This window comes from Manis pentadactyla, chromosome 8, assembly GCF_030020395.1.
Source record: "Manis pentadactyla isolate mManPen7 chromosome 8, mManPen7.hap1, whole genome shotgun sequence".
NCBI classification, from domain to species: Eukaryota; Metazoa; Chordata; class Mammalia; order Pholidota; family Manidae; genus Manis; species Manis pentadactyla.
In genome coordinates, this window is record NC_080026.1 from 50,210,068 (window position 1) to 50,222,520 (window position 12,453).

The 12,453-nt window shown below is 39.5% G+C and overlaps 1 protein-coding gene across 1 annotated transcript in view; it reads right to left on the reverse strand.

The window, feature by feature from the left end:
- PCNX2 (pecanex 2) overlaps positions 1 to 12,453 on the reverse strand; it is a 388,374-nt gene that overhangs the window by 310,841 nt on the left and 65,080 nt on the right. Inside the window, exons 6-8 of the mRNA XM_057505727.1 lie at positions 6,007 to 6,154; positions 5,726 to 5,871; positions 4,070 to 4,163 (exon numbers count right to left, since the gene is read on the reverse strand). Of these exons, the coding sequence (XP_057361710.1) occupies positions 4,070 to 4,163; positions 5,726 to 5,871; positions 6,007 to 6,154 (388 nt within the window). The remainder of the gene's footprint in view (positions 1 to 4,069; positions 4,164 to 5,725; positions 5,872 to 6,006; positions 6,155 to 12,453) is intronic.

The window sequence follows — 12,453 nt, forward strand, 5'->3', positions numbered from 1 at the left end:
AGACTGACCCAGTAAGAAACAGAAAATCTAAACAAACCAATTACCAGCAAAGAAATTGAAGTGGTAGTCAAAAAACTACCCAAGAAAAAAAACCCTGGGCCAGATGGATTTACCTTGGAATTTTAGCAGACATACAGAGAAGATCTAATACCCATTCTCCTTAAAGTCTTCCATAAAATAGAAGAGGAGGGAATACTCCCAAACTCATTCTATGAAGCCAACATCACCCTAATACCAAAACCAGGCAAAGACCCCATCAAAAAAGAAAATTACAGATATCCCTGATGAACATAGATGCAAAAATACTCAATAAAATATTAGCAAACCGAATTCAAAAATATATAAAAAGGATCATACACCACGACCAAATGGGATTCATCCCAGGGATGCAAGGATGGTACAACATTTGAAAATTCATCAACATCATCCACCACATGAACAAAAAGAAAGACAAAAACCACATGATCATCTCCATAGATGCTGAAAATGCATTCGACAAAATTCAACATCCATTCATGATAAAAACTCTCAGCAAAATGGGTATAGACGGCAAGTTCCTCAACATAATAAAGGCCATATACAATAATCCCACAGACAACATCATACTGAACAGCGAGAAGCTGAAAGCTTTTCCTCTGAGATTGGGAGCAAGACAGGGATGCCCACTCTCCCCACTGTTATTTAACATAGTACTGGAGGTCCTAGCCACAGCAATCAGACAAAATAAAGAAATACAAGGAATCCAGATTGGTAAACAAGAAGTTAAACTGTCACTATTTGCAAATGACATGATATTGTACAAAGAAAACCCTAAAGACTCCACCCCAAAACTACTAGAACTGATATCAGAATACAGCAAAGTTGCAGGATACAAAATTAACACACAGAAATCTGTGGCTTTCCTACACACTAACAATGAGCCAATAGAAAGAGAAATCAGGAAAACAATTCCATTCACAATAGCATCAAAAAGAATAAAATACCTAGGAATAAACCTAACCAAAGAAGTGAAAGACCTATATCCTGAAAACTATAAGACACTCTTAAGAGACGTTAAGGAGCACAGTAACAAATGGAAACTCATCCCATGCTCTTGGCTAGGAAGAATTAATACCGTCAAAATGGCCATCCTGAACAAAGCAATATAGAGATTTAATGCAATCCCTATCAAATTACCAACATTCTTCAACGAACTGGAACAAATAGTTCAAAAATTCATATGGAAACACCAAAGACCCCGAATAGCCAAAGCAATCTTGAGAAAGAAGAGTAAAGTGGCAGGGATCTCACTCCCCAACTTCAAGCTCTACTACAAAGCCATAGTAATCAAGACAATTTGGTACTGGCACAAGAACAGAGCCATAGACCAGTGGAACAGATTAGAGACTCCAGACATTAACCCAAACATATATGGTCAATTAATATTCGATAAAGGAGCCATGGACACACAATGGGGAAATGACAGTCTCTTCAACAGAGGGTGCCGGCAGAACTGGACAGCTATATGTAAGAGAATGAAACTGGATCACTGTCTAACCCCATACACAAAAGTAAATTCAAAATGGATCAAAGACCTGAATGTAAGTCATGAAACCTTAAAACTCTTAGAAAAAAACATAGGCAAAAGTCTCTTGGATGTGAACATTAGTGACTTCTTCATGAATATATCTCCCCGGGCAAGGAAAACAAAAGCAAAAATGAACAAGTGGGACTACATCAAGCTGAAAAGCTTCTGTACAGCAAAGGATGTCATCAATAGAACAAAAAGGTACCCTACAGTATGGGAGAATATTTTCGTAAATGACAGATCCGATAAAGGCTTGACATTCAAAATATATAAAGAGCTCACGCACCTCAACAAACAAAAAGCAAATAATCCAATTAAAAAATGGGCAGAGGAGCTGAACAGACAGTTCTCCAAAGAAGAAATTCAGATGGCCAACAGACACATGAAGAGATGCTCCACATCGCTAGTTATCAGAGAAATGCAAATTAAAACCACAATGAGATATCACCTCACACCAGTAAGGATGGCCGCCATCCAAAAGACAAACAACAACGAATGTTGGCGAGGTTGCGTAGAAAGGGGAACCCTCCTACACTGCTGGTGGGAATGTAAATTAGTTCAACCATTGTGGAAGGCAATATGGAGGTTCCTCAAAATGCTCAAAATAGAAATACCATTTGACCCAGGAATTCCACTTCTAGGAATTTACCCTATGAATGCAGCACTCAAGTTTGAAAAAGACAGATGCACCCCTATGTTTATCGCAGCACTATTTACAATAGCCAAGAAATGGAAGCAACCTAAGTGTCCATCAGTAGATGAATGGATAAAGAAGATGTGGTACATATACACAATGGAATATTATTCAGCCATAAGAAGAAAACAAATCCTACCATTTGCAACAACATGGATGGAGCTAGAGGGTATTGTGCTCAGTGAAATAAGCCAAGCGGAGAAAAACAAATACCAAATGATTTCACTCATCTGTGGAGTATAAGAGCAAAAGAAAAACTGAAGGAACAGAACAGCAGCAGAATCACAGAACCCAAGAATGGACTAACAGTTACCAAAGGGAAAGAGACTGGGGAGAATGGAAGGGTAGGGAGGGATAAGGGCGGGGAAGAAGAAAGGGGGTATTATGAATAGCATGTATAATGTTGGGGGTGGGGGAAAGGGGAGGGCTTTGCAACACAGAGAAGACAAGTAGTGATTCTACAGCGTCTTGCTAAGCTGATGATCAATGACTGTAATGGGGTTTGTGGGGGGGACTTGGGGTAGGGGAGAGCCTAGTAAACATAATGTTCTTCAATAAAATAAAAATAAATTAAAAAAAAATAGTAGAGGATATTCTAGATCTATTTTAAATGTGATGACAGCCATATATGGGTTTCTAATGAGATTTTGCAACTTTTGGTCAGATGGATAACTTATTGTAATAAATTGTTACTGTGCTAGGAAAAAAAAAAAAAGTTCCAGCAAAGCACATTTAAAAGAGCCTATGTAATCAATTGCTCTTCTTGCTGCACTTAAGCAAATAATAAAGCCAAGTGTTAGTTATTTTCTTAACCTGGTTACTTCTAATAAAAATGAGGGTGATTTTAGAGAAAAGTATTGTTTCAATAATGCAGTCTTATCTATACTAAATCCTAATACTAGTCATTGAGATGTAAACTCAATCCAGAATTCTAGTTTCCCCATGATACCTGTCTATGATTTTCAATTAAACTCTTCATATTTCTAGTTCTCATATTCAGCTATGCATTCTTAATCTCATCTTGTTTGTCCTTCCAGAATAGAAGCACCAACCTTCCGAGGCCCTCTCAACTGACCAGTGATGAAAACCGAGCTGCACTCTTTACTGCGCCCCCTCTCAGCACGAAGTAGCCAGATCAAGTCGTCACCCATTATGACCAAAAAGCTAAAATGTAAGGCTGGAGGCACTGGAGGGAAGGGTGAAGACAGTACAGGCTGAGCAGAGACAGCACCAAGTAGCTCTGCTGTATGGTGAAGGAACGAACAGCTTTTCCTGGATTCCAGTCCCATGATATGCCGACAAACCCCAGATGCAGACCCTCTCCATCCGGAAGGAAGAGACCTCTGGCTGTCCATCATCCAACCCTGAGCTCATAAAAATTCTCCACCTACCCCTAGTGCAGCCCACTTCCCCCTCCCTTCCCTGTTCTCTTACAAACTCCCCGTCTCCCCTCCTGGGTGTGACTTCCCTGGCCTGTGATACCCAGACAAGGGAACATCACCTGGGAATTGCACTCAAATAAACTACCTGGCCCTTTGCTGCCTCTCGTCTCCTGCTTATTTCAGTTAGAATTTATCTGACATTTTAGAATTTATCTTACAGCTACCATTAAAATGGTTCATTTATTTTTGACTGTTATACAAAATCAGATTTCCTTTTTCTTTCACACAAAACCCACAGCTTTGACACCTACAAAGGATTAACACATTCATTCTATACTAGGGTCCTTACTTCATTTACAGTCAGACTAAGTTGCATATCCCTAGCAACACAACAGCTCTCAATCCTGAAAGCAGAGCTCTGCTTACCGTGCATGAGAGAAACTACCATAATTGGAGGGCTGATGCTGTAGAGGGTCTTCCTTCTGATTTCCAGACTTTAAATAACAGGATCTAATTTCTCCTACAAATTAAAAAAATTTTAGCAAAGATTATTGCACAATTATTTCCACATAATCCTTTTAACTTACACTTTTTTCAAGTGAGAGGGAACTTAATTTTGGACCGTTTTAATAATAATCAGTAATTGAGGTCCAATCTTTATATTTAGTCACAGAATGTTTAATTTAGCCCAGAAAATCTTGACACTCCTGTCAGATAAATATGCTTAGGTAAGTTTGATTCAGTCACTTATTACTTTATTGGTTTTGGTAGATTAATTTGTATTATCTCTTAATTCACCTTTATATTATATTCTCTTCATTTTTTTGTACATTCTTATCAAGTGTCATATGATCTGTGTATGCTGCAGCTGAGTGTTTTCTCATATCATGTGCAGAAAGAGGTTTGTTAAGTGTGTGGTTTTGACTCGTGGGCCACATGAGACCGCCCTACCTCTGCTTTTGCAGATGAGCAGTGGCTTAGTTCACTGACTGGTGTGTCAGCCCGGTAACAAGAAGCAGGAGAAGGAATTAATTTGAAGAGTTAGATTAGCTCTGCTAAAGAGGCTCAGGGTATTGAGATGTGAAAATCAGTTCACTTTGTAAATGTAAGCAGTCCCTCTCCAGGAGAGATTTTAGGAGTACCTTCTTCAGGGGGCGCAGGAGCATAATTCACCTGGTCTGTCCTGAGCAGCTGGAATGTAGACTGGGGCACTGGACCTCCACTCAGGGTTCATCCCACCAAGAGAATCCTTAACAATGACATCCTCAGCCCTTTCAGAGGCTTTGATATAAATGCTAATGTTGTTCTTTATAATGTAAAAGTCTCTTTGTATTCCTTCAGATGCCCAAGCACTTCAAACTACTGATCTATAGCTAGGGTAGAGTAATTTATTTATTATCCAAATCAAGATTCTTTTGAAAGTAAAATAATAAGCATTAATTGATCTACAAGGGACTTAAGCCAAGACCCTTCCTCAAAAATCTAGTACCTATATCTCTTATCTGTAGAGCTTTGAACTTGCCACTTAATGATTTCTTCCCTTCTCCCTTCCTTCCTTTATTCTATTATAAATCCTCTTTATAATAAGGCACTAAAAAATATATATATCAAGGTCAAGTTTTCAAAATATATCCAATAGATTTTTACTAGGTGCCATTGCCTTCCTGAATTTTACAATTTTTACAATTCCAAGGGGGAAAATCATTAATTGAATTATTATAAGTCAATAAATAAATAATTAGAATCTGTAATACTGTCAAAGGAGGAAAAGGACAAGGTATGCAGGCAGCAAAAAGCAGAGGAACCAGATTAAATTTGGTGGGTCCAGGAAAGGTTTTCCTGAATAATTTTCTGTAGAATTGAGACACTAAGGATAAATAGCACGTTGGGCATAAAGGGACACAGTATGTGAAAAGGCCCTGGGACAGGAGGGAGCCCACCCTGTTCTAAGAACATTTTATGTGGGCAATCGTAGTCTTCCTGTTCCAAAGTCTAGCACTGTGGCTAAGAGACCATGTGGGATCCTGAGAAAGCTGCCAGCTACCCCTTCTTCCTCATTAGTAAAGAACTCTAAAGACTTACCATGTTCATCAATGAAGACATGCATAGCATCCACAGATATCTCATCTTGCACAGATGTTTCAGGCCCACTGATGACTTGCAAGACAGAACTATCTTGTTGGGAAGTGACCCTGTAGATTATTTGTCTTTGTCTATTGCCCTGGAAACTTAACATACATAAAAGTTTCAAAAACTATTAGTAACTCCTCTCCTTATCCTTAACAAAGCATTTAAAGAAGCAGCCAGTAAATGAGGCTGTCTCATGCTTTGCACCAAATTGAAGCTAAGTAAGTCATCCTTACAGAGTTGTGATCTTGGCAGGCTCAGTGAGCACAGGGCTGGTGCTTGTATGGTCCTGAGTTGGCATGTCTGGTTTTCCTTGCTTGGAATTGTGTCCTTTGGGCTTCTCATTTTCCAGGATTTCCTCCTTTGTCTCCTGGGAACAATTATCTGAAAAACATTGGAAAAAAATAGAAACATCTCTGTGTTAATATAATAGACAATAAGAAATTAATTTGAAAGCAGTTAGAAACAAGTTACCAAAACTGAAACAAGAATAGATAGAAAATCTAAATTGCTCTTATGACTACAAAATGCATTTAAGTAAAATTTCATTTTTATTAATTATGACAGTGTTTGTCAGGAAAATAGATATGAACAGGGTGAAGAGAGAATAAGGCCAGTAGTGAGTTAATCAGTTGAAGCTCCAAAGGCCAGGAGTAACTTGAAATGTTCAAATATTCCCCAGATGAAGAAAAGAATCTGAACATAGCCCATGTCTTCATTGTGTCAATTAAATCATGCTATTGTAAGATGTACTTTAGCCTGCTAAAAGGCCCAGCTTACTCTCTAACTTAACCTATATGCTGTTTTTTCCTCCTATAGCCCCTAATCAAGTAATTTGCAACCTGGGCAGGGAGACAAGCATCATGATTAATTTTCCAAACAAGCCCAGTTATAAACAGCATAGTAAAAACGGGAAAGATTCCATCTTAGAGCTAAGATTACATTTTAAAACCCAGGAAGTTAAGAAGTAATATTCTTAACATATTCTTTAGTGAATAGACAATAACCCCGCCCACCTTGGGGGCAGGGCAGGTGGTCCTGATTGGTATGTTCCCAGAGGGAAGTTGCTATCCTGGGGAGGAACCGAATCAGTAAATTGCTTGTGCTAAGTTAATTTTGCAGAATTACCTGGAGGACTGATAATAGAAGAGACATAATGTCTCTCATCAAAAATAAACATCTTGAGACCACTTGATAAACCTACAGCCCCTAGCCCCTTGTCACATTCCTGAAAAAGCTTTAAAAGGGGAACCCCCAATCTTTCAGCATGCCTCTTCTCTGTAGCCCACATTCCTCTTTCTCTGAATGTGCACCTTTTTTGCCTCAAATAAAACTTTCTCTAAACCTTTCAGGGTGCACCTCTCTTTGAGGTTGCCCATACATTCTCTCTCTTAAAATAAAATTTAAACCTTTTGATACCAGGGTTCTTGTTTGCGGAGCCAAAGAATGAGCTTCACAAACAGTCAAGGTAGGAAAGCAAGGTACAGGCTTTTATTTAGAAATGAGGCGAGAGAATAGAGCGCCTGGCTCATGCCAGGAGGAGACAAGAGAGCCCATAGTGGTGCATTGTCTAGGGGGTTTTATAGGCAGTTGAGGATTTTTCGAGAACATGAAAAAAACTTAGGGGTGTGGACTTGTTAAGTGGTCTCTGAATATTTAGAATTAACTTAACACAAGCAACTTTCTCTGATGATTTCTCCCTGAGATACCAGCATCTTGGTCTGGGGGCATATGAAACAAGGCTACCTGCTCAGCCCCCAAGGTGGGCTGGGGCATTGCTTGCTAAAGAGTAAGTGAAGAATTTCTAACGTCTTAACTTCTTGGGTATTAAAATGCAATCTTATCTTTAAGGTGGAATCCTTCCTGCCTTATACTGTGTTGTTTATGCCTGGGCTTACTTGCTAAATTAGTTGCCCAGCTTGCAAAATCACTTCATCACATCTGAAGGAGGAAAGACGGCACATAGGCCTGGGCCTTTTAGTGTGCTAAAATGAACCTTACACATGATTATAAATGGTTAGCATAATAAAACATGTGCTACTCTTCTTTATCTGGGGAACATTAACTGATTTAACTGAAGAATGATTCTAGAGCTCAAAGTTTAACATAGAGTTTTAGCAGGGGGGGTTTCCTTGCATGTAGTTACATTGTTCTGACTGCAAATATCTCGTCCTGCCCCCTCCGGAGGCCCTCACCCTACTCAGACTACATTTACAGTCCCTGTCTCACTTTCAGGGTGCCTCTCCTCTCTGAGGTCACCTGCACTTTTTCTCACTTTAAGTGCATAAGTTTACATAAAGTTTTACTCTGTTTCACTACTGTGTCTCTGCCCTTCAATTCTTTGTTGTGGCGGTGAAACAGGGATGGTGGGTGTAGTCAGAGTAGGGTGAGGGCCTCCGGGGAAAAGCAGGGCGGAAAATTTACAGTCAGAGCAATGTAACAGTGGGCAAAGAAGTCCCTATTGAAAGTCTGTGCTAAGCATTATGCAAAACCAAGGTCACACTAATTCTCTAGGGTAAAGATATAGACATCTTCAGTGAGATCAGTTAAAGGTCAAAAGACCAGAAGCAACTTGACCTGGAATGTTTAAGTTTTCTGCAAGGGTATCAGCATAACCCGTGACTCTGCTGTCAGCCCTAAAAATCAGACTATGACCCAGCCCACCTTGAGGACAGGACAGGGATGCAAGTCCACACCCCTAAGTTTTTTTCATGTTTTCGAAAAATCCTCAACTGCCTATAAAACCCCCTAGATAACACACCACTAGGGCTCTCTTGTCCCCTCCTGGCATGAGCCAGGAGCTCTATTCTCTCACTTTATCTCTAAATAAAAGCCTGTACCTTGCTCTCCTACCTTGACTGTTTGTGAAGCTCATTCTTCGGCTTCGTGAACAAGAACCCCGGCATCAGTGGGGACAACTGAGGAAAATAAACAGTGCCCCCCTAACAAAAGTATGTACATATATTTGAAAAACAGAGTGCATATGCATATATGTTAGAGGCATTATTTAGACATTTATAAAACCAACTACTTTGTGTAGAGATTCGGGAACTTTCTTACAATAACTCCAGTGACCACTGGTTTAGCCAGCTGAAAATTACCCATTTAGATTAGTTAGGTCTGAAAGTTTTATAACTCATAAATGGACAGCATCAGATAAAAAAGAAACTATATAAAGAAACCTATCTACTTCGGAGCAAGGTCCCCTTTACCATTTAAAAATCTTATCAATATTTCCTTCTCACTCATTCTCCAAATCTAAATTTCAAACTAAAGATAGAATCAGTCCCTTCAAAATCAGTCCCTTCAAAAAAAAAAGAGGTTTTTTTGTTCGTGAGTTTTTAGAATCCTCTTTAAGTAATAGACCATAACAAGGGTCTTAGCTTACACCATCATACCAAATGAAATCCAGTCCTAAAGGTCAGCCCTCCCTGGTTTGAAGAGAAACCCCAACAGCCACTTCTAGGGTCACAATGACCACTGTATTCTCAAGACCAAAGATACTGATGACTATCTCCTGAGTAAATTTTTGTCTGAGAGAAGAACACAACAGAGTGGTTTGAACCCACAGGCCCTATCAAGACATGCTAATTTAGAAAACCCACCAAGACCTGCCCAGGTCCAAAAAAGTAAAATTAGGTTAGTTTCCTTGGGGTATAATCATATCCTTATGTATATAAGCTTTTTATCCTTAGACTTCCAGTAGTCTTCCAGAGCCCAACAAGAAGCCCTATAACAATCAGTCCAGAATGGCCAGGACTTGATGACTTACTGACAGCCTCCCTAACTGTGTTCCTGCTTCTGACCAGAGAAAGCCAACCAACTAGACCAAGCTCAGTGTGCCTCCTAACCAACACAGAGGATGCTTGAGTGAGCCCACCTCCCACAGCCCCAGGTCAGAGCCTCTAATCATAATGTACCTGAAGCTTCCTTTTTTTCCACTACAAGGCTTTCCCACTCCTCTGCCTGCCTTTCATTCTTTGCCAAAATGCAAGTAACAGTGGCTGACTCCCTTGCTATTATAGCATGCTCTGAATAACAGCCCTTGCTTCTCATTTGAGTGGTCTTTGTTAATTTCCACAAAGTAAAATTAAGCTCTACTGAAACAAAACAAAACAAAAACATGGTTTTAAGGGCTTTTGGTAAGTGTGTGGTTTCCCACAGCCTCGCTCCTTAGGATACCCCCAACGTCTAAAGACATAAAGCCCTCTGTGGAAATGGCCTGTACTGGCAAAGGAGTTCCCCAGGGGGACCTGGGGAATCACATATCTCTCTGCAATCATGTCCAAGCTCATGCACTGTTTCACTATCAAGCAGGGACAGATTAGGGAACAGGCCTGTAACTCCAGGGGGGAAATCCTGGGGCAAAATACCTTTGAAACCGAAATCAGTCAAAGGGAGAAATAAAGTAGGAGAAACCCATTTACTTCCTACAAGCAGTTCACTTCTGCTCTCCTGAGTCTCTTGTGACCCGGCTGCAAAAGAGGCCCTCACCCAACCTCTCTGTTCCAGATAAGCCCTCCCTTGCCCATGCAATTACCTATTGATATGGAGATGAACTATTTCTCTCCACCGGTTAGAAACACCTCTTGAGTGGAGATGCACTAAAGCCAGGTGAAAGAGTATGGAAATATTGCAATTTTACCCACTATTCCCTAGGCTGCTGATAACATTAAACACAGTCATGGTCATGTTGTTTTATAAATACACCCCAAAATTGGGTTTTTAGTTTACAATAAGTAATAAATTATTATTTAGTAATAGAGAGGCAAGAAGATATTACCAATCAAAGATATAAGGCACCAGTGAAAAACCATCTCATTTGCTACATTTGGCAATGGCTGCTTACCAAGAACTAAAAGACCTACTGCCTTTGTCCTTCACCTTCAGTTAAAACCTGTGTCCTGTCCTGGAAGAGGCAGAAAATCCCCTTCAAGTCCCCACTCTGTGCTGATCTGCAAGTCCCAACAACCAAGCCTGTTCCTTTCCATAGAAAACTTCTTAGCACCCATACCTCTTTGTACACCCCCAGATTCACAATTTAACACTGTCCTGAACAATGGCTCACTGAAAAAGTTAAGAGCAGAAACTTAAGTAGACAAGCCAAATAAATCTAATATATGGCCTGAGGAGAAAATCAGAAGAGAAGGCTGAAATTCATCAAATAACCAGACTTTTCACATAATTTCCTTCTTTAATCCTCACAGTCTCTCTGTAACATATTATTCCTGCTTTACTGAATAAGCTGTGACTCAGACGGATTTGGTAAGTTGTCCAAGCTCACCCAGCAGGTACTGCAAAACCAAATTTGGCCCTGGGCTATCAGGTTTCAAAGCCAGTGCTCTGTGCACCACACACAGCTTTCTAGGAAGAAACACATATCATCTGGATCAGTGCATATCATCTGGATCAGTGCTGACCAATATGGTAGGTAGTCATGAGCCACATGCGGGTACTTAAATAAAAATTCGATAAAATTAAAAACTCAGTTTTTCAGCTGCACAATCTCATTTCCAGTATTTAACAGCTATGTAGCTAATGGCTACTGTATCAAAGAGCAGATGAGAGATATTACCATCACTGCAGGAAGTCCTAGTGGACAGTGCTGGTCTACATGCATGAACCTTGATGTTAAATAGATGATGAACACTCAAATCTGTCAGAAAGCTGTGTATCTCAAAATAACCAACACACTGCATCCTGCCTGTGCTCATGATAAAGCTCAACTGAATCTTTCCTGTTCATATTATTTTATATGCAAGATTTTAGATATATAGACAGAGTAAAATAGAGAATACATTCATCTCACATAATTTAAAGACTCAAACTTAATGAATGTTTAATGCAGACCAATCAGCATGCAGAGCAATCCTTTTGGCAGAGCACTGGAAAGATAAGAGAAACAAGAGAGTACAGAACAACAATGGGACAATCCCAGCACTAAGAAACGCCATCAACTACAGCAAAGAAAACATGCTGTTCTTTGTAACCACAACTGCTGGCAAGCAGTCCTACGATACAGACACTATCACATTAGAAATACAGGTATCAATGATGTACTAAAAAAATCATTGAAATATGGACAATTAAACAACTTTCTAAAAACTCTAGTTCAGTACCATTCTTATGTCAGTGAGGAAATTGAGCTCAGAGATACTCAGTAACCTGAAAACCTTATATTCATACAGGAAATATAATTTATTTTTTATGAGCATTGACTCAGAAGCAAGACTGCCTGGGACTAAAACTCAATTCTGGTACTTGCTGGACTTGCTAGATTAACTTGAGAAAGTTAGTGAAAACTTCTGATGCAAATAAGAAATGATAATAGTCTCCATAACATGAAATTATATTAGGAATAAATGAGCTAATATGAGAGTAACTATATTGTTCAGACTGGGAACAATTTGAGTGAAAGGTGGTGCTGCTATTAATTATGTGGGCAAATCAAGAGTAAATGAGGACCCTCTCAGGCAAACCACAGTGGACAATCATCCTTGTTAATATATATAAAGTGCTTAGGACAGTGCCTGGCATAAATTAAGAGCTGTGTTTGGTATATTTACAACTTGGGGTAACTAGGGAATTATACATACAGGATTGTATAATGTAATTCAACAGAAAAGTAGATTCACTTAACAGAAATTTGCTCTACAAAGAGCCTTCCCAGAATGCATCTATTC